We start from the raw sequence: 27,983 nt of genomic DNA, 5'->3' as shown, positions 1-27,983 counted from the left end.
CACCATATTTACTCATCAACATGGAAATTTCGCCTGTTTTTGGCAAATTTGGGTGGCGACGAGTGATATTATGGTATACTGTCGGCACTACTTTTAAGTAACTCTCGTCTGCAAAGTCGAATGTGACAGCTGCGTATATGAAATAAAGTGCCGAGTCGCCGAGATTATGTCTAGGAACTACAAATCTGTTGTCAACAGCACGGATTCCATTGGTGAAGGCTGTTCCTAGTCCATCTTCTCGCAGAGTCCATGTTAAGTTGTTTGCTGAGGAAAGAAAATTTAACTGATATCAGATAGTCTACATACTTTATTGTATCACTAATATCAGAGTCCGCAAAATGAAAGAAATATAATAAGAACAATAAGAGTTTCGGTTCCGCAGCTACATGTATGTTAATTATACTTTACTGAACATTCTTGCTGCTTACAATTATCTCTATCTATAATGAACTTGGCCCAGTAGTTACAGAGGAAAGTATTTTGTAAAAATGTTAATACAAATTTTATACATTATACTAATTTATAACTTTGCATTTATTTCAGACAGGTTTTATACAGCTGATCAAACTATTTTTTTTAATTATCAGCTAAATGTTTATGTTTGGAATTTTCCTCTCTATCACTCAAACAATTGGACATTAGATCGCATTATGTTACAATATGTTGCTATATCATGACATATATATGCAAAATAATCTCCTCACCATATATATTTTATGAAGTCAACAGAGTTACTTCTTCGACAAGTTATGTGTGTGTTGTACTCCCAAATAATGATATTATTGAATGCAGTGAGTTTTTTTTTTAGTTTTTTTTTATTCTGATTGAAACAATACAGAAATGGTGAAATACGCACCAAAACCAATGTTGTTCGAGCTAAATGCATACATGCTTGATTCATGTGTCGTTTTTACAGTCCATTTTTTTCTTCAAAAACAGTTTTTAACATTAATTTCGGTACATACCTGTGGTGTCATGGTACATGTGAATTGAATGTGGTCTCTCCCTCCACCATTTTATTGATTGCCGAACCCTCGAATCTTCAGCTATAAAGATGAAGATATGTGGATGTTAATCAAATGCACAGATATATATCATATTTTACAAAGTAGAAGATGACTTTTTTTATTTGGTGAAAATCATATTATCCCCATGGGTACCTTCTTGGGTCTGTAAAGAAAAGGTTACACCGATAATTAACGGAAAAGTGTCGCAAACGATAATGTATATTCCTTCTCATTCCCTCTTCAAAATCATTTACAGATTTACAATTTTGAATTCAATGTCTGACATAACGTAATCTTTCCAGCACCACAAATGATTCCGATATTCAAATATAATTTTGTATTTATCTGTTCAAAGGGAGATAACTATGACATATTTTAGAATTGAAAGATTGAACTTACTGTAGTCATGCTCGCCTGGTGGAAACTGACGCTCGACAACCTGAAATAGAAAATAAATTAATTGATTAAATTACATCATGACACAATGTTTAAATTTAATGTTGCAATATTCCCCTGTTCAATCATTTATCCCTTACTTAAATTTGGTTTTCCGCGATCTCACAATCGGAGTAGGGCCGTTTAAACTCAGAAGTTTTATATTTTCGTATTTTTCAACAAGCGTCATGATTCTTGAGGATCTTTTTTCGTGCAGTCGAAAATAAACCAACAACAGCGAAACCCTGGTAATTTGCATATTTAAAAGATGTAGTAGCAATGATCTTTATTCTTTTACAGCATAATCCATAAAAGCTGCAAAACCGTTACGGTAGCTCTGAGGGCCCTCATGGGGTTTTTGATTATGTGATTACTTGGCCGTTTTTTTAATGATTATTTGATTATTAAGCCAAATATTTCATGATTATTTGATTACCTAGGACTGTATTTTTAGTTTATGATTATTTGATTACTAAAGATAAGCAAATATTTAATGATTATGTGATTATATTGGCAAAAAAATGGTGATTATGTGATTACTAGGACCCCCCATGAGGGGCCTCAGCTCTTAGGTCCTTTTGATAAACTTTTTGACAATTTGCGAAATTTGCGAGTCCACAACATGAAAAAACATAATAATAACCATAAGAGTTTCGGTTCCTCAGCTACATGTATGTTAATACATTATATATACAAGCCCCCCCCCCTTCCCCCCCCGCCCCCCCCTCTTTTTTTTATGTTAACTTCATGTTATTTACCTTCCGCATCAGCGTTGTGATGTCTGGGAGACTTGTTATGCAACAAAGCTTTTGTCCGTTTTCGGTTATTTGTATGTGGTCATATAAAGTGTCCTCTTTTTTAACATCAGGTCCAAGGTAGTCACACGGAAAACAAACTCCAGAATCCGGCATTTTTATATTAACATAATCAGCTTTAGCGTCGTCATCGTCATTTTTTCCAAATGTTTTGAAAATAAACAAAAATATGAGCGTGCACAGTAGAAAAATGTTAACAACAAGCGATACTTTGAACACATTATTAAGCCTCTGTGTGTACTTGTCTGTTTTGTTACTATCTGTCATACTGGTTGAATTGCTAATAAGCATGTTATCCGAAGGATTATCTGATTCCATTTTAAAGATTCCTGCGTTTATGATCGTGTAAATGAATATTATAGCAAGCACCTGTCGTTAGTATAAAGCATGCATAAACTCCATGGCTAGATCATTTTTAAATGTTGACCTAAGTCTATTTACTAGAAAATTCCCAGTGCTATGTACAATTCTACTTCCATTTTCATAATCTATAAATGGATCGATATTTGCCGCATACGTCAGCATAATATTAGCTATTTAGGTCATGTTTACAAACAAATACGATATTAAGAAATCATTGTATTTACACCTATAATTGCGATGAATAGTTTATATTTGATTTGATAAGTGTGTATTAGAAAATAATGTATGAATTGATGTATCGTGGCTACATTTAGTACAATGTATCTTTAGCATTTTCTTTTTCATCTGATATCCTGTGATATTTATATATGTAAATTTACAACGAGTCTCTAGGTCAACTACATTTTCAGAAAATTGTATTTGCACAGTATGTAAGGCGATATAAATACTACAACAACCTTGACATACCTGGGTTATTGTATTATTCATTGCTTAATATTTCTTATCCCCAATTTGATGAAGAAAGAATATTCTGCCTCGTCAAGCAGATGACAAAAAACACATATTATCAATCCAATTTTCCCATATGTTTTACTGTTGAATATTAAAAAAAAGATTAATAGCGTTGAAAAGTTAAATAAAATTCATCGCACTTTGCTCGAAAAAAAATTCAAATGCAAAGGGCAGTATCAAATCAGAGATATTTACAACATGTCGGTTACAATTAAATCAACATATTACATTACCACATTACTTTATAATCTATGCATATTTTGTCATTGGTAAGGACATTTTTCGACTCTTAAGGAAGTTTGCTGCTCAGTTTCAAAATAAATAACTTTCCTTAAAACTAGTATATATTGATAGGGTATTAAGGTAGATCATAAGTATATACTTTTTGAGACAGGATTTTCTTATAATTTGCCAAATTGAAGATTTTACTATGCTTTTTTCAAAAATATGATAAAAAGTATGGGTCACCGTGCTATTTTATAAGCTATGAGTTTTGAAATAAATTGTGAGAATATAGATTATATTATATGTTTTAAGAAAATAAAAGGAAAAAACTAAAAGAGTTATCTCCCCTTAAATGGCTCATTTGGAAAAAATGATTTTACAAACCAAAAAAAAAAGATACTTGTTTAAATATTTTGAATAATACAATAAATCATCAGGTTTTCTTTATATAAATAAACAGTCAAACCATTAAATTGTAAATCTGTCTCTAAATTTGCAGATTTGGGCAAATAACTATACCAATTTTGTACTGCGATTGTACAATCCAAGATGGCGGTATACCATGAATCTACCTTAATTGAGGAATCAAAAAAGCCTAAAATATAAAGGGGTCAATGTGCTTGTTTTCAAGATATAAGCTATTGAAATTTTGGCGGGAAAATTTTTTATGGCATTCAAATAGATAAAACCACAGGATTTCGAAAATCTGACAAAAATTCCAAAACATGACAAGCAAACATCCTTAAATAAGTGCAACTAATGCACAAAAAAAATCAGTACTAAGTGTCTTTTTGTTGTTGGGATATATACAAGTACCCAGCCACGTCAGCTCTGTGTTTTTGTTAGATGTATTTCTATTTGTATTCATCTGATGAGTACAGTCTTTTTCAACTGATTTGGATCCCGCTAACATGTTTAACCCCGCCACATTAATTCTGTATGTACTCTTGAGTGTATGTATATGTCTGTCCCAAGTCAGGAACCTGTAATTTAGTGGTTGCCGTTTGTCTATGTGTTACATATTTGTTTTTCGTTCATGTTTTTGTACATAAATTAGGTCGTTAGTTTTCTTGTATGAATTGTTTTACATTGTCATTTCGTGGCATTTTATAGTTGACTATGCGGAATGGGCTTTGTTCATTGTTGAAGGCCGTACGGTGACCTATAGTTGTTAATGTCTGCGTCATTTGGTCTGTTGTGGAGAGTTGTATCATTGGCAATCATATCACATCTCCTTTTTTATATCTATAGGGGACTATGCTTAAGAATACTGGTTTGAATCTCCGTGTCTGGTTCAGAAAGCGAACAACAACAGACATCCGTTTGATATTTTTTTAGAGGAGGGGGCAGAAGAGTTTGAAAATGAATTATTTTACCCATTAAGAATTTTAACTAAAATAAATTTCATATTGTCTGAGATAGTATGGAAATGTAAAATCAACTAATTTATGGTCATTTACAGTGCTCATGAACACATTTTTGCCAGTCTCTCAATACAACTCTCTTTCACAGGTCAGTTCAATCACCAAGCTAGTTTGGTATAATACATATCAAGATTTCAACAGAGAATTGGATTATGTTAAACATTTTATGAAGAAATTTCAACTGGTGTCTTATTGACTGGCCATGTTCTCTAAACTTTTTGGCTTTTTCCCTTTTTGCTCATTGTAGAATACTGTACGGTTACCTGTAATTATTTACATCACATCTATGTAGTTGAGTGCAACCTACTACAGGCTGATTATGTTCTAAAGATTGTTTCTAAAATAGATTAAAATCAGTATTACAGTTGCAAGTGAAAAATATGTATTCTATAGTTTGGTTTGCTTCATATAAGTTGTAGGTCTACGGTGTTCTATTTATAGTTGCTAATTTCTACTTCATTTTGATTTAGACGGACATTTGTCTTAATGGCAACCATACCATTTATATTTATTTATATCGTAAACTAGCAATATGAACTCTTTATAATATCTCGAATATATCACCAAGTTATGATATTAAACAAAGCACTTATGAATAGAAAGAGAGGTGGGTAAGTGTCTATGTGACAACAACCAAATGACACAAATAAATTAAAGACTTTTGCAAGTTTGTTTTTTTTAATTTGGTATTAGTACACCACTGTTATAGAGGAGAATAAAGTGCCATACGTGTTACATGTCTGTCTAAACCAGAAGTCTGTAGTTCACTGGTATCCGTTGACATCTGTTTTCTATTACGTTTTTTTCGTTTTATTTCATTGGCATACATCTGTTTTTCTAGCCAACTGTACGGGATTGATTTTTAATCGTTGTTGAAGGCCGTTCGGTAACATGTAGTTAATTGCATCTGTAAAGTTGTTTTTAATGGATAGTAGTCTGATAAAGAATTAAGAATCATGCCTTTTCCTATAAAGGGAAATCCTGAAAAAGCATCACATCCTTTAAATCTAAAATAAAGTCGGTGGTATATATCTTAAAAAGACTAAGTTGATAAAACTAGTGAAATAACACTACCAACGTATGCCCATGAATAACCAAACCAGTATACTCATATGGTCCAGAATTTTGATCAACTTATTTCTGTTTCAATAATCTGCAAAAAGTAAAATAACAATAATACCGAACTTGAAGGAAAATTCAAATTGGAAATTCCATTATCAAATGGCAAAATCGTAAGCTCAAAGCCTCAAACACATGAAACGAATGGAAAACAATTGTCTTATTCCTGAATTGGTACCTACAATAATTAACAGTTTCTTTTAAAGAGAGATTTGACAAGGCATACACGCGAAAGAATGAGAAGCATACAGAGCTGATGACAACATGTAGAGAGAGAGGTTAGAAAGCGTGGCTGTGTTCTCATAAGAAGAGGTTGGAAAGCGCGGCTGTGTTCTCATAAGAAGAGGTTGGAAAGCGTGGCTGTGTTCTCATAAGAAGAGGTGGGAAAGTGTGGCTGTGTTCTCATAAGAAGTAGGCTGTAGCGGTTTTCCTGCACTGTCAGTATGGAGGATGCTACTGGCAATGGGAATAGCTGGATACGCAAGGAAAACATTATCTGATCTAGAAGCCGAGTGCTTATGTGTAGAATTTGGCCATCTCTACTGACCCATCAATCGGGGTTGTAATGGTACAGAGTCGAAACATCTGGTATCTGGTGAAGGTTGGATGTATCTGAACACACCAAGGCACAGGCAGACCGAGATTCGGAGATGAGAAGTCCAATAAATACGACAACAGCAATAAAGCAGATTACCACCATCTGTAAGTAATAAAGGAATAATTTGTTCAATTTAAAAAAACACCAAAAACGGCATTTTTTCATTTACAAACAATTTATTACAATGAATATTGATGATTGTTTATAAACTCTAAAAAAATATATATACATAGTTACAAAATGGTGACAAACATAAATGATTCAATATATCTGACGTCATCTTTTTCCGAGACATCACATAGGGAGATTCAGAGTTATTCAAAAACATCTTACGTTCTAGTTTGACCAATCTATAATTGAGATCAAACGAATCCTAGGTCGATTATCAAAAATAATCAACTAGTTAGGAACAGTATTAATTAATCGGTTAAGAGTAAGATATTACTGGACCACCTGATATTTCATTTACCTATATATGCAAGAGTGAGGATCAATGAAAATTCAAATCCAAAACAAAATTCACATTTCAACTGATCTGCATTGGATAAAATAAACAAAAATTGCGTTTAAAAACAAATCGCTCGTGTAAATCAATATAAAAATAAGATTGTATATGTGCCAATGAGACAAAACATTGTAATATTATCAACGTTGCACATGCAGCTTAAACTACCGTCGCCATCAAGCCACAACCTAAGTTTGAGGTTATAACAAGGATATACATATAATAGTATAGTACCATTAACAAAGTGTAAGACTTAGTGTTTATTACAAACATTCTGCACAATATATAGGAACTTCAAGGTTTAGCATGTTATGGATCACTGCAGATCTGAATGATCTATGTCCAAATTAGTGCATTATAATGCCGAATTAATATTTTCTGATTTCCTGTAAACCAAAGACGTTGCTAATTTTCATTGCGTAAAGATTTGGTATATTTGTGACGTGCAAGGATAGTTTGTCACCCTTTGCCAAGTTCACAGGAAGTAAAATGTTTTCTGGAATAAAAGATAGAAGTCCACTCCTATAATGTACATCATTGTGAAATAATACATTTTTTTTGTCTCCGACATGTCGAACAATCTTCAAAGACACTATACCAGTATCAGATGTCTGATTGATAATTCTGAAACAATACTGCAGTGACACATAAATTATATAACTTCCATCAGACTGTACTGTCAACGATGTTTTATTGTTGTGGAGACTTTCTCCTCTCGTGTGCTTTGACGTCATCAGTGTTACTTCTGCAATACAATTTTATATTCAAATTATAATTTGTACAACTTAAGTTATCATTATACATGATGTTTTGTAAGACGTTTGTTTAATGTTTCGATTGGTGAGTACTTTTGATGTTTTATTCAAAAAATGTATAGAGTAACATAACAGTTATATTGAGATAATATTCAAATTGACTAAAGCAGTCTATGGAAGAAGCGATTCGATAAAAGCTTTTCTTATATCAACGAGCGATATTGTCTTATATCAACGAGTTGCATTGTGGGAAATTTCAGACGAATGTTAGCATTTGTACGAAGAAAGGCAGATTTCTCGGTATAAAGTAATGACTCTTTTCTTAAAACAGGATGACATTTAACATGACATACGTCTGGTGTATAATTTTCATGAGTTATTTTATGTAATAACAAGCAAGGTGTATTTAAACGAGAAAATTGAATTATTGAATAAATGAAACATAAATGCACGATTTATCATTTGTAGATGTACACATTCTATAAATATCATGTAGCAAGTTCAGTGGAATGCAATTGAGATGAATTCAATTGTTTGCTACGCCAAAATCACCTATAAGTCAACGATACTGCTATATTTTAAAATATCAATGCGATATTTGTCTTATATCATAGCGATGATTTTTTAATATCAAAAATTTATGAATGCGATACTTTTCTAATATAACTGCTATAGTTTTCTAATATAGAATTAATACGATGACACTTCACAATGCATGTCAAGAAAACTGCAAACATAATTCACAAACTTAGATCATGACCAGTTCAATGTTTTAGGATCAACATCACTAAAATTTCGTAACTGTAACACAATTAACGCTCACATGAACTTATCATTCCGAAAATGTTGCTTGACCCTATTGATAGTTGAAAATGGTAACAACCTGTTCAGTCTATTGTTTTCAATCACATGGTTTAACCAACTAACTAACATGTTTAACCCCGCCACATTATTTATGTATGTGCCTTTCCCAAGTCAGGAGCCTTTAATTCAGTGGTTGTCGTTTGGTTATGTGTTACATATTTGTTTTTCGTTCATTTTTCTTTTATATAATAAGGCCGTTATTTTCTCGTTTGCATTGTTTTACATTGTCTTATCGGGGCCTTGTATAGCTGACTATGCGGTATGGGCTTTGCTCATTGTTGAGGGCCGTACGGCGACCTATAATTGTTAATGTCTGCGTTATTTTGGTCTCTTGTGGACAGTTGTCTCATTGGCAATCTTATCACATCTTCTTTTTTATTATTCTATTTGAAGTGATGATGCAATGGCGGAATTTAAAAGCGGTTGCAAATACGTCTACCGACCTATTAGATTCTAATTTACTGGTCACACTGCTATAGTCTACCCACCTTGGTAATATCGAAATAGACAAAAAATATCATTACTTAAAAGAAACATTCATTCAAACAATCCAATCCAATACAGCTCCAAATTACAATGAATATTCAAATGGTAAAATTAATAATCCAAACAAATTAAAATGTACAAATGCTGATGTCCCGCTCTTTGAAGATAGCCTCAGACTATAAAAATTGGACAACTTCAGATACAACGAAAATTAAAAATCTTGTCAAACAGAAAATAAATTTATTATTAACATAGCAAAAGATATTGAGAAGGAAGACAGTTCTTTTTGGATATCAAAGACTTTTCCCCGTTGGTAAATCGATATCTCTGTGAACATAATCAGCTCGCCGCCTGGACGCTCTTTTACATCGCGATGACCGTGAGGGTATTCCGATGTATTGTTGCCACAGAGATTTGACTTTCGTTTTGGCTAGTAACCGATCGTATAAATACGCGAACTTTTCTTAGTGCAAAATAACAATCCGTATCGCTTGTTATTAATTCATTTCTTCAACGAGTACTAAAAAAAATGTTTAGAACACAAATAAATAAGATGTAAATGTCTTTTGACGTTAGAAATGTGTATATTCGTTCATTCGTTCATTGTGTATTAATTTACGTTTTTTTATGGAGTTAAGTCTGCCAATTGATATTCTATCGTGTGTTTTTCTATGTTGTGATGTTATATGCTATTGTTTCAGAAAAAGGGAGAAGGTTTGGATCCATTAAAACGTTTAATCCCGCTGCAAATGTTTGCACCTGTCCAAAGTCAGGAATCTGATGTACAGTAGTTGTCGTTTGTTTATGTAATATATACGTGTTTCTCGTTTCTCGTTTTTTTATATAGATTAGACCGTTGGTTTTCCCGTTTGAATGGTTTTACACTAGTAATTTTGGGGCCCTTTATAGCTTGTTCGGTGTGAGCCAAGGCTCCGTGTTGAAGGCCGTACATTGACCTATAATCATGGTTTACTTTTTTTTAAATTGTTATTTGGATGGAGAGTTGTCTCATTGGCACTCACACCACATCTTCCTATATCTATATATCTTTTCTATATTCATAAATTTAGATTGTTCAGTTGGAGGACTGGAAAGCAGTTATTTATAAGGGGAAATTTTAAAGATTTATAGATATAAGAAGATGGTGCATGAGTTCGAATGAGACAACTTTCCATCAAAGTAATAATTTGTTTAAAGTAAACCATTATAGATCAAAGTGGGTCCTTAAACACGGAGCCTTGGCTCACAGCGAACACCACGCTATATAGGAACAAGAACATTGCTAGTGTTATACCATTCAGACAGGAAAACCAACGGTCTAATTTAAAAAAAATAAGGAGATTCAAAAGTACAGGTCAATCATTTTGATACTTAGCTATTTGATTATTTGATTACGGCATTGTTTATTAAACTCTTATTTGCTTAGATTTGCTTCCAAAACCAATTGAGAAATTTGTAAGATGTTACCAAAAACAATTTGAATTTAAGCAATGGTCTTAAAACTGCTTATTTACATACAATACTACTAAGAAGTAAAATTAAAAGAAATACTGAACTCCGAGGGGAAATTCAAATCAGAAAGTCCGTTATCAAATGGTATAATCAAATGATAAAACACACCAAACGAATGGATAACAACTGTCATATTTCTGACTCGGTACTGGCATTTTCAAATTTTGAAAATGGTGGAGTGAACCTGGTTTTATAGCACTTCACCTCTCACGTGTATGACAGTCTCATCAAATTCTGTCATATTTACAACGATGCGTGAACAAAACAGAAATAATAGGTAAAATTGTCAAAATATGGGTACAACAGTCTAATATTAATACTAATCGGTACTAATATTGATATAACAAAAACACCGCTATGATATTTTAAAAGTATCGCATTGATATTTTAAAAGTATCGCATTGTTTATTTATGTATATAAGAAAAACACAGCACTTCAAATTTTACACTGACATAAACGTAAGCTTCTAACTAACTTCTGCATGTATATTTAGACTCAATTGTTGTTTATATTTGAACAATAAGTTTTAAAATTAGTATTTTCTTAATTTTTCGTTGCCGAAAACAACATTTTCCGCATGGAATGTCTGCATATTTACAATTGATATTAGACAATATCGCTATGTGCTATAAGAAAAGTTTTTATCGATACGCTTCTTCCATAGACTGTAAAGTATAAAGTTTTTCGTGCTGCCCCTACTTTTCTCTTTATCGATATGACTTTTGTTATCATGTATATGTTTGTGATGAAGGAAAAACACCTCATGTAAGACCTTGCATATTAAATAGCTCCATAAGAGGGTGCCGGTCCCTGCCTCACTAAATCCACTTCTGTCCTCTGCTACTAGCTTTTATAAATAAGATAACATCAACATAATTTTGACCAAAAGTGAAAAAATAAATAAATTTAAACAAGTGAAATTGAAATCCGAGTCTGATAATATTCCTCCTGATCCCCTAAACATGAAACGATCGTCCCTTAATCTTATTATATATGCTTCATATTGATGTTTATATTTACCTGATGCGTTATTCCTCCACAAATAATACAATTCACCAAGTTTCTGTCGAAGAACAGGGCGGTTTTCATCTTTATAAAGTTGCTCTTCGCTTAAATTTCTTCGGCCGATGTACTCTGTAGTAAACTGAAAAGAAAAAAAAACCGTCATGGTATATTGTATATATTATTTCTTATCCTCTACAAGCGGCACAAGAAAACTGTCGATGGGAATGTGACCCAGCTGAAATTAAAAATATAAAAAAGACAATGAGATAGAGATATAAAATCAAAATCGAAATACTATATATATGCGGTAGATTTTCTGAATTATGTTGGATCTCATTTTGTAAATGTATCAACAGTCTATCGCTAAACACACAACACAATTTTTGAATAGTTTGACAGAGTCAAATCCTAAGTAAAAATAATTCTGCATGTGAAGTTTCCTACGCTTGTTCATGTTCATTAAAAGACTTGATAGAGTAAAAACTGAAGTTAAGAATGCATATATAACGTTAAACGTACCAGTGTTAGTAAGTTCATTACTGCTTGGTCCGACGTCTTATGGCAGTATTGGATATCCTTATAACTCTGTCCATTTGTAGGATTTCGTTCACACGGTACAAGTATGAAATCTTCCGACGGCTCTTTTTTATTCTGCCTGTCAACGTCTGATTTTGATTTAAGCAAAGCTAACCCTGTTGTAGAAACGGCTATCATTAAAACTATGTTCAAAATAATCGAAAAAATGCAAACATAACAACATTTTGAGATTTTTCGTTTAGGCTCGTGGTTTTTAAATTGAATACTGTAAAGAAACACGTTGTTGTTTTCTCTCTTTTCCTCTGTAATATATGACGGATGATCCTTGAAACCATTTTCAGATTTACTGGTGGACATGGAAAGGGGTATGTAAGGCATCCTGCCTTAACTAAACTTAAACCGAAAGTTCATTGAAACCGAAAGTAATTTCAAACTGATATGATTACAATTATAAATAACTATATGGATCGACTTTTCGAAAATCATTGTTGAAGCATGCGTGCATACTCATTATTGAGCTCTATTCCTTTCAGAAAATATAAAGAAATAAGAAGAAGTCTGATCATTTCCTGCGTTAGACGTAATCGACCAGCTAGGTCATCCGCGACTTTATTTTAAAAAATGTCTCTTTAAATGTAATCTATAATAGCGTTAAATAGATATTTGTTAAAGAAAATAGACTTATGATTTCATGGTTTCTTTCATTCAGTTAATGTGCAACAATCATTAACTAGACAAGGCTTGTTTTGATGCATATATTTTACATTATTTTATGTAAGCCCAAGTCAGTGATTTCTGCATCATAAGCATATCTACATTTCTACTTTAAAACAACATCCACATTTCTAAAATCTTGGATCAATCACTCCACTTATTATTTGAAAGTTCATTGTTATTTGCTGGCATCTTTACAAAAATTTTGTGGATATATAACCAGGAAGATTTGGACAATGAGGACTTAGATATAAATCAAATTCAGACAATATATTTTAAGTGCTATAGTGACAATTTATTAATCCTTTTATCAAACCTTTTACATTTCTTTGTGTCTAATTAATTCTATTGTTCAATATATGTTTGTCGTGATGGAAATCACTCTGACCATGACAAGTTAATCCGTTGGACACTAATCCTTTTCTATAGTAACTGTTTTTCATATATGCTTTTGTATGTTATTTTGTAGTCAGTTTAGGTCTTAGGTCTGGTACTGCCCTGGTCCTCCACCAATATATAACCGGGAGTTTTTCCGTGTTATAGTAGTGGCGAATATAACCAGGAAGATTTGGACAATGAGGACTTAGATATAAATCAAATTCAGACAATATATTTTAAGTGCTATAGTGACAATTTATTAATCCTTTTATCAAACCTTTTACATTTCTTTGTGTCTAATTAATTCTATTGTTCAATATATGTTTGTCGTGATGGAAATCACTCTGACCATGACAAGTTAATCCGTTGGACACTAATCCTTTTCTATAGTAACTGTTTTTCATATATGCTTTTGTATGTTATTTTGTAGTCAGTTTAGGTCTTAGGTCTGGTACTGTCCGGACCTTGCTAATAAAGTTTAAAGTATTGGTATTCCGTCTTTGAATTACTATAACACGGAAAAACTCCCGGTTATAGATACGTTATGCAGGTTAATAAGGTAATAAACCATCCTTTTAAAGTTAAAAAAAAAATGTCTACTCTAAGACTAAATGTCAAGTCATATGCATTATATTCTACATGTCTATGACAAAATAAGGAATGATATCTTTTGGATCTTTTATTTTAACATGCAAGTATGTGGTCAAATTTTTACAGACAAAAACGGTAAAAATCAATGATATTATGTCTATTGTATTATCATATACTATGCTACATGCATCATATATCCAAGTTGTATAGAACTTCACGATTCTGGCTGCATTTGATGTTTTTGGTTTTTTTTTTTTTTTTCTAAGATAAGGGATTGATACACTGTATGTCAGCAACTCAACTGTTGCAATACTAAAATATTCTTTACCAGGACCAAAGTACCAGTTTAGAGATTGGGCCACTAATCTAATAATCATCATACAACAGCTAACCAACACCTTCAAAAGTCTGGGTACATAACTCAGCGTGGGGTGTACAAAGTATATCACATTGTCTAACTTGACTATTACATTCTGACATTGCTTATGGGTTCTTAAAATGTGCCATTGTATTACAAATAGAAGTAGGCATATATTATTAGCAATTTAATAAAAAAAATTAGCAAAAATATTGAACTCCAATGAAAATTCACAAACGAAATCTGACAGAGGTTGAGATTCTCTTTGTATAGTGTGACGGCAAAAGTTGACTTTGTCTGTATCAAATACCCCTTTCTTCAATACTCGTGAGGGTCTGGGATATATTGTTCGATGCAAAGAATAGACAATATCTAAACTCTAATTAGTACTATGACCCAGGTTTTTAATGTCTTAGTTTACAAAAAGTATTTTAATTTACAAAATACTCGATTTGGACTGCAAATTAAAGACCAAGCCAACCTCTACTTCTGGTACTACGACCCAGGTAATAGTACGCGGTACATAGTACAGAACAAACAAAAATGAAACGAAAAAGCTACTTATACAAATGAAATACTTTTGTGGGTAATGGTTATCATTTTGTGAGACAATTCTGACGTGACATATTTTTCTCTTAATGTGACCTACTGAATTAGACTATTTTCCGGCTTTGTAATAACATAAGCAACATAACAGGTGTTACATGTGGAGCAGGATATGCTTACCCTTCCGGACCACATGAAATCATCCCCATTTTGTTTATGAGATGCGTGTTGTTGTTGAATCCCTATTTGGGACATTTTGTTCACACATCATTGTCAATATAATTGAATTTTATGCGGATGTCGTACAAGTGAGAGATTTCACGCTATAAAACCAGGTTCAATCCACCATTTTCTACATCTAAACATGCCTGTACCAAGCCAGGAATATGACAATTGTTGTCCATTTGTTTGATGTGTTTTATCATTTGAATTTGACATTTGATTAGGGACTTTCCGTTTTGAATTTTCCTCGGAGTTCACATTTTATTAGTCATAATTGTCTATAAGCAGTTTCATTTATTTCATGTTTGAAGCGGTGCAAATTTTAATTTAATTGGACTTTTACCAAAAAATGCATTGTCGCAAAGGGGAAGAATAATTGTGATATAAGGCCAGAAACACGAAAAATAATTGAACTTAACAGAAAGGAAACACAGAACGGACTTTGGAAAAAAGGGAGAGAGCTTTTGGTACCTTATATGAAATTCTCCAGTCATAATATCTTTTACAAACAATATCCGGACATCTATTTTGTCGTTTTTTTCCCAAAATAACTCAATCTGAATTATCATAAGAATGGATGACAAATGCGACTATGCATGTTACCTAAAGAACACAGAGGCATGATGATTCTTTTATTGTGGAAGGAAGAGAAGCGACACACAAAATGAGATCTTCTCGTTTAATAGTATAGATATGGCTCATCCATATGACGAGGTTATGTCCTGCAAATACCGAAAGATATAAACCGCGGGTAAATGAGGACAGCTTGATACTCTCTTCAAAAACAATGTCGATTGGTAAGCATTTTGTAGACATTGTCATCGAATTAACATTACAAAATAACATTCAATTGAGATGTTACTCTAAGTAGGTAGCTTAAACAGGCACGAATGATTTTAATTTGTTCCGTTAACTCAACAGTTTTGATATGTACGTCATAATTTCGAACATTTTTTTTCAAACTAGGTCAAGTCTTGAAAATAACACAGTCAACGCTTGTTAAAGTATAAAGTTTTGCCGAAGAAATACGTAAATTGTGTTGCTTTTCATTTTTACAAACAATAGTCGAGTCTGATAGTTAAATCGTAAACAAAAAGTACACTAAAACAGAAATTGACACATCAAAGAACATGCTAGTATGTAGTGAATGTTTTAATAAACAGACTTTCTTCTGTCTTCCTCTTTAAAATGTAATTTGCCTAAAATGTTATAAACTGGACACTGCTTTCTGTCTCTAGATTGCTCAAATAATTTTTTTTTTAAATATAGCAAAATCAATAAAAAGCACTCTCTCAAGTAATCTGACCGAGGTTGAGATTCTCTTGGCATAGTGTGCCGGCAAAAGTTGAGTTTTTCTGTATCAAATACCCCTTTCTCTAATACTCATGAGGGTCTAGGATATATTGTTTGATGCATAGAATAGATAATATCCAGACTCTATTTAGTAATATGATCCTGGTTGTAAATGTTTTAGATTTCTAACCAATAATATACTCAATTTGGACTGCATATTAAAGACAGAGCCAATCTTCACCTCTGGTACTATTGCCCATGTAATAGTACGGTGCAAAGTATAGAACACACAAAAGTTAGATGAAAAATCTACTGAATGAATGAAATGCTTTTCCGGGTAATAATGTAATCATTTGCCGAGACAATTCCGGCGTAATAAAAACTTCTCTTAATTCTTCTACCTCGGAATTCTGCGATAGGCACACTATTTGGGATAGTAGTACAACACAATAGACATAAACAAAAAATTCAAAGGGCTCTACCATCCCATTTGTATACAGTTATGTCCGTGAAAAACATAGGTATCTGCAAATCCCCCGAGATAGGGGTATTTTTAAATACCTAGTATTGTAGTATAAGCAATTTAAAAAATTGTTCATGTAATAAACCTTAACGTTAACCTGCGAATCATTTTGTCATTTAAACTGCACTATACATGTAGTTTGGGGAAAATGAAAATTGCAGTATCAAAAGTCCTTGTGCTTGTAAGTGGGCTAGTTGGCGTTATATTTTATTGGTTGGCTGTCATAAATGAATATTGGCATACTGAATCAAGTGATAACAATTTTTCGCAATGTAAGTAATGATTTAATCGTGTTTGTGACTTAGGAAGCTAAAGGGTTGATCGATTTTACATTATTATGTAATAATATTGATAATAGTACATTGATGATACTTTTGATAATAATAATATTATTATCATTATCTTCATTATCCTCATCATTATCATTTTTACAAATGTAACTTATCATATTAATATCTTAATTTCATTATAATTCAAAATAATATCTATGGGAGAGTTGATATCCATGAACTGGACTACAAGTAATGCAGCAGCATTCATTTACCCGATTTTAGTTATGCTATGTTGAATTTTGGAAGATATTTCAAACAATTTTTACCTCTTTTCCTCGGACGTAAATCGCTAGGAATTTTCTCTTATTTTTACCATAAGAAAAATCAAACAAATACCCAGAAGAGAATAACATTAATTTTTTTTCGTTTGAAGAAAGCATACACACACACACACACACACGCATCTTTATTTTTGGTAGCGGACCAGAAGATAACATTTTCATACGATGCTCTCAAAGTTTCCCCCGTTTAAAACAAAAGCATTACAAATCCCGATAAAATTTTAGAGAAAAAATTAAACTGAAACACGTGATATCTTATATGCCGTCAATACATTAACTTTTATATGAGTAGTTAAGTGCATTGAACGAAATGCAAAGTTTGATATTTTATCGGATGAACAAACATGTGTGTACTTATTTCTAATAAATAGTGATATGCCAAGACCTGCTTCAATATTTTTATATTATCTTAATGTTATTTAAAATATTTCATTATTTCATGACATGCTATGTAATTATATATGCATGTGTATATGCGTTTTTAAGTCTCTCATGATTTTTAATGTTTAATGATAATTTCAAAATTAAATTGTCTCGTTTTTCATAGATTCTGGTACTGAGATGACTGTGTATGTCAAATTCGAGGTAAAGGTCTAAAATTAGGCAGAGAAAGCCGTGTCTGTTCTTTAATTTCTAGTTCTTGGGGATATATATATCAATGGAACCAAATCAGAAAAGTTCAAGTTAGGATTGTTTATGGAAAGAAGATCTTCGGTACTCTGAAAGTGAAATGGAATAATCTGGCTTCTTTGATCTTCTTGTTTTTGACAAGTGTCTGCAGGAACTGCCATTCAAATGAAAATAAGAAGTTGGCAAGGAAAAGCGCACAGTTCGTTCCCAAAGTGTTATATATTATTACTTTTTTGTTCTTTTATACGTCTTGACTATTCCTTGAAATACAGCTTTTTTTTTTACAGCGCATCATGTTAAATACTAAGTAATTGACCATACCGTTAACTCTGGACGATACCAAATATCGTATGCCTGTGAGTGTTTGCAGAATACCTAACCCCTTATTGCTAAACGTTTGAATGACGGCCCTTATTTGCACAATTTATTATTTTTTTTCAATATTAGTCGTAATAGCGAAGGTGTTTTGATGTCCCATAAAAATTGTGAAATTGCAAAGAAATAATCGGCTATAGTAACTTTATGTACAGCTTTAGTCCATGATATCCGCCTTTGATCAGTAAGATGGTACGTTAGACTGTCCGATAAGACAAACGAATATCTACTGTCCTTATGGATTGAAACGTTAAAAGTTTCTTGGATGTTTGAAAAATTGTTGATATTTCAAATGTTAACAATTATACGATCAAATGCGGATTTGTGTCCTCCTTGGTAAGACTGAAATGTACAAATAAAGGCAACAGTAGTATACCGCTGTTCGAAATTCATAAATCGATTGAGAAAAAAACAACAAATCCGGGATCCAAACTAAAACTGAGGGAAACTCATCAAATATAAGAGGAGAACTATGACACAACAGAAACACATTAAAATGCAACACACACAGAAACGAACTATAAGGGACCGTTCAATATTTATCAGATGGATGGGCCGGTGCAAAATGGGGCGGGGCAAGCTTTTTTTGTGGAAATATTTGGATGGGCAAGAACTTTTTTTAAAATATTTAGTGGATGGGCCAGAACATATTTTATAGGAAAATTTTGCTATCAATTTTATTGGTTTGTAGGATATTTCTTTTGCGGGCACTCAAAACATGTCGCAACAAACTGGTAACTTGGCTCTTTTCTCTCAATTTTAAGGATTTAATTAAGGAATAAAAAGCTAGAATTTTCTGTTCAGACTATCTTTTAAATTATTTTGACCTTATAGAATACCAAATTGTTTAATAGTTGAGGGGGAGGACAGGGGGTACCCTTCTCCCTTCTCCCACCCCTCTTCTCCTTTCTCCTACCCCCGTTCTCCTTTCTCCCATTAGAATAAAACATTTCCTTTTGAGATAAATTAAAAAAAAATCTCCTTTCTCCAACTTTTTCTCCTTTCTCCCAGCCTTCCTCTCCTTTCTCCTACCCCCTTTCTCCCTGTCTCCCTTACCCCTGTCCTCCCCCTCATAGTTTGGTGTATTGCGGTAAAATTTATGGATTTAAGTAATAGGTCAGAAAAAAAAGCTCAAATTTTTAGATAAGGCTAAATTCATATAGTAAACTTTAAATTTTTTTCTAACTTTTTCAAATAAACTTGGATTTTCCTATAACTCTACAGCTATCTCATTTATATATTGATCTTATAGAAAGCCAGGTTGCTTGGTAGTTAGGTGTATTGCTGTTAAATTTATAGATTTAATTAATAGGTAAGAAAAAAAAGCTCAAATTTTAAGTTTAGGCTGAATCTAGATAGTCATCTTTGATTTTTTTTATAACTTTTTTAAATCAACATGGACTTTCATAAAACTCTACAGCTATTTCATTTATATATTGATCTTACAGAATGCCAGGTTGATTGGTAGTTTGGTGTATTGCTGTCATTCTTATGGATTTAATAAAAAGGTTAAAAAAAAAAGCTCAAATTTTCAGTTTAGGCTAAATCCAGATAGCCATCTTTAAAAAATTTATAACTTTTTCAAATCAACATGGATTTTCATAAAAATTTACAGCTATTTCATTTATATATTGATCTTATAGAATGCCTAGTTGTTTGGTAGTTTGGTGTGTTGCTGTTATTCTTATGGATTTAATAAAAAGGTTTAAGAAAAAGCTTAAATTTTCAGTTTTTGGTTATTTCAAGATAGTCATCTTTAATTTTTTCATAACTTTTTCAAATCAACTTGCATTTTCATAAAACTCTACTGCTATATCATTTTTATATTGATCTTACTGAATGCCAGGCTGTTTAGTACTTTGGTTTTTTGCTGTCATTTTATGGATTTAGTTAATAGGTTGAAAAAAAGCTACAATTTTAAGTTTAGACTAAGTTCAGATGGTCACCTTTCATTTTTTTTATAACTTTTTCAAATCAACTTAGATTTTCTTATTACTGTACAGCTATCTCATTTATATATTGATCTTAAAGAATACCAGGTTGTTTTATAGTTTTGTGTTAAGCTGTCAAATTTAGGGAATTAATTAATAAGCGAAAAAGGCTGCATCATTAAAGTCAAAAACAATGTATGGCTGTATTTGCTTAAAAAGACCATATTAAATTTCTTTTTTGAAAAGTAGAATAGATAAAGGGATATTTGAACTATAAACATGTTCTGTTATTAGGACAATAATTAGTAATTCAGTATATGATAATATGTTTACTAGTCCAAGAGTTATTGTCCCTTAATTTAAATTATTTCCTTAATTTTAAATCAATATTGTATATTTGAGGCTGTACATATAAAATTAAATCTGTACATGTATATTCATTACTGGTTTTGAAAATCAATAAAATGTATGGTTCTGATACACACATAGATATATACATATAGAATTAACTAGCTCATTTTAAATTTTGTATAAAGTCTATTCTTTGATTTCAAGACATAAAAATTTAAAAACTTAAAAATAGAAAAAGAACCTAAATAATTTTTGATTGTCTTTACAGAGTTTTAGAGGGGCAAGGACTTTTTTATAGATTTTTTTAGATGGGCAAGGACTTTTTTTCAGAATTTAAAAGGATGGGCAATAACGTTTTTAATGAAACAATATTAAGAATGCACCGGCCCATCCATCTGATAAATATTGAACGGTCCCTAACATAACAAACAATTATATTTGGTTCCAGGTGTAAAGAACGCATGCATATAAAAATCCTGCATTAATAAACGATAACTGTCATTTCGTTTATCATAATCAAACGTGTATCTCAGATCATTAATTTTACAATTGAAACCTTAAAAAAGGACAACAGTTTCCATGGTTAAATAAATGTAATACTTGTAGACATCTATCAGAATTTATCAGAGTTTCAACTTCTTTCGAGAATAGCTCATAACTGTGGTTTGTTTTTGGTAAGTGAACAAATATCAGATAAATGTTTGATGTGTCTGGTATATTTAATTCAATTCCCATTATTCTACTGATCGGATTATCCAGTACTTCAACAAAAGACTAGTTTTTTTCCGATACCAGAAAGGCGACGACGCCTTTTTATATTAAAGTTGAATAATTGATGACAATTGTCATAAACGCCTTTCCCGTAACCAATACAATTCGTCGTATCTAAACGCATCAACTTACAAGACCGAAACCAGAGTTCTGCAATGATAACAATGATATCTATTCTATTTATATTAATAAAGAAATTAATAAGATATGGAACACTATAATAATCATGACTCCACGAGACAGTTCAAACATGCAAAGTTAAGTTCCATGATTAAGCACATACGATACAGTTTTGATCCCATAGTGATTTGAAAATTTGAATATCGGCTATTTTTGTACCTGATTAAATCAAATATGTAATAAAAAATATACCATCATGTGCTTTTTTTTGAGTAAATCGAGGTTGAAATTTCAAATAGTTCCTCAAAATTCGGATTTGTGGACGCATTTTTCCTTTCGACAGAAATGTATAACTTTTTTGTTTGAAGAAATAAACATAAGCTGTTTTTTGTTAAGTAATTTGTAATTTCTGTTTTATATTAATGTTCTTCAAATTTGTACATTTTATTTTTACAAATAATCATAAATATCAAATTTTCATGAATGTAGAAAAAACGCCCTTTTTTGCTGTATATTTATCAAATTAAAAAAAAAATTGCACTATTGACTTTTTCATGAAAATTGGTACACATAATCTTCATACGAATTCAAACCAAATGTCATTTTATAAAAGAGGGGTGCATGAACTCGTTTTCAAGTTATATCAGTTTGAATGATAAAAATCAGTCGAAAACTGCATCTTTTTTTCCAATCAGTCATAGTTTGACGTCGAGAAAATAAAAATTTACGTTAGCAACTGTAACTGTATCGTATGCCCTTAAGTGTCTACTTTGTCGTGAATAAATGAATCACAAGCTAGGCTTCAAATCTCTAGTAGATTACTTTCGGCCATAAACTAGAGTTGTACACAATATGTCAATCTCGGGCATCAAGAATCCGTTTGCTAATTCTAATGTGACTATTTTACAGCTTCAAAAGATGTATATGTAAGGATGTTGATAATGGTGAGGAACTGCGGTTTGTTGTTTATGCCTGCATCCTGGTATATGATTATGTTATCTTACTGTAAACTACACAAGGATTCGACAATGCACACCTTCCATATTGGTTAAAGAGGTTCGCTATTGTGATATTCAGCATATATGGTAAGTTCTCAATGTTTCAATATAATAATACTTATGAATTTTGAAAATTTGAAAAAAAATTAACGGGGAGGGCGCCAATGACATATATCGTTTACGAATCGATCAAAGATCAGCCTACGTAATTTCAAATCAAACACGCGCCCACGTTATCAGCTCGGTAGTTATTACTTTCAAATTGGTACTGGCACGATTTATAACAAATTAACTAAAATTGCCCGTTTATAAATTGTGACATTATATAGAAAGTTAGAAACAAATGTTTCAACTGCCACGCAAAGTTGGCCTTAGATGGATTTGGCTATTGTTAGGTCCTTTTTGGTTTATTATTATCGGTCCTTATACATCCTTGGCTTTCAAATATTCGGGTTTGAGTGTATCTGACCAGGGTAAATCCAGAAAAGCGCGCCGGACGCATGAAATGAATATCGTGTATATTTCTTTTTATAAGCGACGTTCCGGATTTGGGCTGATCTGCAGTTCACTTGCGACTATTGTGTCTTTCATTTGCGCAGATTATAAACAGGTAAATGAAAGATAAATTTATTTTCTATTCATCAGTATAAACCTCTTCTGGTAGCCAGTTGTACATTAGTCCGAGATTACTCTGACGTCGAACGGCCATTTTGCCAGACAAGCTGTGACTACGCTATGCTGGCAATACAGTCGTTTGACGTCTACTTTAACTTGAGTTTTAGAACAATATATTTATCTTATAATTTGTTTTTTACTCTTTGAACAATAATGTTACGGTACCCAAATTCCACCTATTAATCAAAAATAGCAGTAGAAATCTTACAAGATTTCATAGAGACTAAACAATTTGTATTTTATGATTTGATACTATGCAGGTCTTCCAAATAGGTTAAAATATTTACATATACACAAAACGTTAACAGTTTTTATCAACAGATGAAGTGTTTACTGAAAAAGCAAAATGTACGGAAAACCTCATCATGCGACGTCATCAAAACGTCATCTTTTTAAAATTAGCAAATGCAATATGTTACAAGTATCTATTTCTTAAACAAGAGGCTCTCAAGAGCCTGACTCGCTCACCTTAATTCTTTTGGTTAAATCTCTCATCAATGATTATTTTGGCTTTTCAATTTATTTAAATGTTTTTTGGATCGTCCTATTTTCTTCAAAAGCCAAAAAAAATAATCATTTTCTCCTATGTTCTATTTTAGCCATAGGAGCTATGTTTCTTGACATACAAGGAAATAAAATATAAAATTTATACTAGATACTCTGAAACTCATTTAGCCTAAGTTTGGCTGAAATTGATACAGCAGTTTCAAAGGAGAAGATTTTTTAAAGTAAGTCAACATGATGAACAAATTGTGAAAAAAGTCTTTAAAGGGCAATAACTCCTTAAGGGGTCAATTGACAATTTTGGTCAAATTGACTTAATTGAAGATCTTACTTTGCTGAACATTATTGCTGTTTACAGTTTATTTCTATCTATAATTATATTCAAGATAATAAACAAAAACAGCAAAATTTCCTTAAAATTATCAATTCAGGGGCAGCAACCCAACAACAGGTGTCTGATTCATCTGAAAATTTCAGGGCAGATAGATGTTGACCTGATAAACAATATTACCCAACGTCAGATTTGCTCTAAATGCTTTGGTTTTTGAGTTATAAGCCAAAAACTGCATTTGACCCCTATGTTCTATTTTTAGCAATGGCGACCATGCTTGTTGATAGATCATAACTTCGGATACAATTTACAAACTAGATACCCTAAGGAACATTCGGGACAGGTGAGCTAAAAATGAAGAGTAAGCATGGACTAATATCCAATTTTTAAAAATATTTGAAGAAATTAAACAAAAGCTCTGTTACTCGACTTTTGATGATGCAAATTTAAGCATGGATGCAACTTGGGTACTGCTCATTAATGATATAGAATCATTGATGGAGGTCAATTTTAGACCATTTTTTTTATGATTCCATATGGATTCAAAATTGAATTGGTAAAACAATATAGTACATCTTCAAAATAAACACATAATGAAAATTTTTGTCCGATGAATAAATAAACTTAGGTTAAAAAACTGTCAAAATAGGTGCAATTTGGGTACCCTCACGTTATATAATAAACTTGCAAAATGCATTATTTGTGCATCATTGTCCAGAAAATACAGACACAAATTGTGAAATACAAAGAACTGAAATCAAACAGGAGGAAAACAAAATTAAAATGTGAATATTTTTCATCATTTTATTTTGTGTATTGCCTCAATTAACGATATTTATTATGTTTATGCATATCCGAGACATATAATACAAATGTATTATATGTCTCTGTGCATATATATTGATTGAAGATTAAAGGAAATTAATGTCAATCTTGAGTTTTCAAAAGGTGTTCACTATTTACAATGATTGTGTATTCTGGCGCGTGTAATTGTATAGTCTGACCCGTGTACAAAGTTGAAGGTGTTAATTGGATGTTATTGTAGCAATAAAACAAGGGACACACGCCTCGATAATCTCACTTGGCTGATGTTCCACATTGTGTGAACTGTTATTACCTTAGAGTGAAGCCCCATCTAATGTTGTACTGTATTGTTAGAAAGGAAATAATATTTCATGTTTTTGTTTTAATAAATCCTTCAAAGGAAAGTTGAAAAATCTGTGTTTTTATTTCCATTTCATTGCCCGTATATTAAAAAAAAATGCATATTTTTTAATATTTGATAAAAATAAAAAATAAATGTTTTTTTGTCGCTAAATAGTCTTCTTATCGCTTCTTGTAGCTTTTTGACGCTTCTTGTCGCTAATTAGTGAGACCCAAAAACTGTAGTCATTAATCACATATTGCGTTAAAACTTTTTAAATTAACTCATTGAAAGCAAAGTTAAAAGTAAACTTACAAATCCATTCAAGTCCATTGCTGCTTCTGGATTGTAATAACGGTCTTGCATTCTATGACGTTCAACGCATGTGAGACAACTATATCTAGGCAAATCAACTTACCAGAAACAGGAGTTGGACTCAAGTTATTTTGAAGTCACAACTTTATGCTCCACTAGTGATACAATGTTTATGTATCTTTGGGTTTTCATACTTTGTTCAAGCATACCATATAAAAACATGTGTAAACTAAAACAGTAATTTACACTCTTAAATGTGAACAGATGAATATGATAGATCATGCATACTAAAGCAATCTGATAATACACTAAACATAGAACTCTAAACTTACAAGTGATAAACAATGTCCTGTCACATTATATTCAGCAGTATGTGGTGTTTGGTATTATTTAATATATTGTATCTGGTGACTTGATCTCTATATCGGGGAATCAATTTTAAAATATATTTCTAACCTACCTTTACATTTCTTTAACCAGTTCATTGAATATTTAATAATGGTGATTTAATTTCTTTTCAGCTGTATTTGGCCTATTGGAAATGTATAGGTTTCGTGAAAATATTGGGCTTTCTTGGTTGTGCATTTCTGATGTGTGCATGATATTTACGACCTCCATGCTGTACTGGCATATTCATCATGATCAAATGAGAGATATGAAGAAAAATGAATGATAGACCATACGATAGATCGATCACACAACATGGCCATTTTGTGAAAATGTTAGAATAGCCTTAATTTTCTGTATATAATATTAACATAAGTAATGATTAAGTCTGAACTTCCACTTTGTTAATATTTTAGCAATACAAAATCTTTTTGTGTATAAAACATGTATTTATCTTCATTTTAAGTTGGATATTCCTTATTGTTCTATAAAGAAATGACCAGTTGTATACTGCATACAATATTCTTGCATTCTAAAGCTACAATTGTTTTTAAGTCTTCAGTTCAAATTTTCTTGAAATTTATTTAAAATAATAAAATAATCTGATCTTATAAGATTTTATTAGTCAATCTTTACACTTCTTCAACATTATTAAACACGGCTATGAAATAATATTAGGCGCGTAAAAGAAATCCACTTTTACAGCAGCTTTACTGGATCATAAAACGCATCTTATCTACATATTATACCATGTCTCCATAATCTTTATCAAAAGAAACAAAGTTCTGATCTAAGAAACAGACAAGCATCCATGTTATATTTTATTCTGACTTATGATTTTTTTCTTGAAAAGGGAGTAAGTTTTCAGTGTGAATGTCATATGATATTTCTCTGGTCATTTTTCCAAATATTGTTCATTCAAGATTTTTTTCTTATGTCCAATTCTTACATGTACAAACACAGGTATTTGTTCAGTTCAACATGATACAACCACAGGATTTTGACAAAGGAAGATCACACTCTTTACATTGCAAACATCCTCATATATAAAGTACTAGTAATAACTGTCATTTAAATAGGATGTTTTTTAATGATGTCCCTTTTAAAGGACAAGAAGCAGTTAGTTGACAGACTTAACCTGGGGACATTATCCTATTTAACAGAACTTTCTGGTAGGTGAAGCAATATACTTTTCACTAAAGCACATCTCACCTGTCAATTTAAATATGATTTTAAAAGTTGTGATACAAATTGGTATTTTTCTTTTAATATTTTAATCTGTAAGAACGGACAGTCCAAACCAAACTAATAGTTTTCCAGATTTGTTTTACATGTTCTTTCAATCTTCCCCTTGACATCCTTTTAATACACTTATTTTCTCTATCATAACAAAAATGTATTTTTCCCTCAGTAATAAAATGAATAACTGAATCATGGCTCACTTGGATTGCACAATAATATTTCTCATTCCACTGGAATGTATGTCTCATCTTTTTACTTGTTTTGGTGACACATAAACTTGAACAGGTTTACTTAAATCAATAGTCTGTTTCACATTGTCCTGTGAAGTGTCCTTGAATTTTTGATTGGATGCAGTCTCCATGGAAACACATAGCTCCACATTGGTTGGTTCTGAAAACACAAATAAAACACATAATTTCCTGAAATACCTATTTTCAATTTATGAATTCATAATTTACTTGATCTATGAAGATTATGGTTTAAACATTTGAAGAAAACAAAACAACTCTTTATTGAGTATGGCTGTATATATCCTAACCATAAAAAAAACAGGAAAACACACAAAAAGCATTTCCCCAGTAATTATTTTAAATACTGATTATTATGAATTACCAATTAAAAGATCATACAGTTATAATAATATTTCATTAATTGTGTGAACATTTATATCATTTATCCCTTTCCTCCAAAGTGATGCCTTTTGATGCCACCCCCTTTACTCCATAATGATGCCTGTGTAGTACCTCATTTTAAATGCTTTGACTACAAAGTGTTTGCAGTAGACTTAATGAAATTTGTATCCAATAT

General features: G+C 31.8%; 1 protein-coding gene and 3 long non-coding RNA genes across 4 annotated transcripts in view; 1 reads left to right on the top strand and 3 right to left on the bottom strand.

The window, feature by feature from the left end:
- Positions 1 to 959: 959 nt before the first annotated feature.
- On the bottom strand, positions 960 to 2,327 carry LOC143067231 (uncharacterized). Its single transcript, XR_012975886.1, has 3 exons — positions 2,201 to 2,327; positions 1,407 to 1,446; positions 960 to 1,046 (listed from the first exon to the last, which is right to left on the bottom strand). It is a non-coding gene; the product is annotated as an uncharacterized LOC143067231 (long non-coding RNA).
- A 4,924-nt stretch (positions 2,328 to 7,251) lies between these two features.
- On the bottom strand, positions 7,252 to 12,569 carry LOC143067230 (uncharacterized). The gene is made up of 3 exons (XR_012975885.1): positions 12,147 to 12,569; positions 11,643 to 11,766; positions 7,252 to 7,749 (listed from the first exon to the last, which is right to left on the bottom strand). It is a non-coding gene; the product is annotated as an uncharacterized LOC143067230 (long non-coding RNA).
- A 4,347-nt stretch (positions 12,570 to 16,916) lies between these two features.
- On the top strand, positions 16,917 to 26,542 carry LOC143067229 (uncharacterized). Its single transcript, XR_012975884.1, has 3 exons — positions 16,917 to 17,061; positions 22,490 to 22,665; positions 26,069 to 26,542. It is a non-coding gene; the product is annotated as an uncharacterized LOC143067229 (long non-coding RNA).
- The window catches only part of LOC143067228 (integrator complex subunit 4-like), a 27,629-nt gene continuing 26,183 nt past the window's right edge, over positions 26,538 to 27,983 (bottom strand). Inside the window, exon 19 of the mRNA XM_076240338.1 lies at positions 26,538 to 27,566. Coding sequence (XP_076096453.1) covers positions 27,421 to 27,566 — 146 coding nt within the window. The 3' untranslated portion in view covers positions 26,538 to 27,420. The remainder of the gene's footprint in view (positions 27,567 to 27,983) is intronic.

Source organism: Mytilus galloprovincialis, chromosome 3 (genome assembly GCF_965363235.1).
Source record: "Mytilus galloprovincialis chromosome 3, xbMytGall1.hap1.1, whole genome shotgun sequence".
In the NCBI taxonomy this organism is placed as follows: Eukaryota; Metazoa; Mollusca; class Bivalvia; order Mytilida; family Mytilidae; genus Mytilus; species Mytilus galloprovincialis.
Note: the sequence above shows the minus strand (reverse complement) of the source record. Positions and strands in the feature narration are given on the sequence as shown.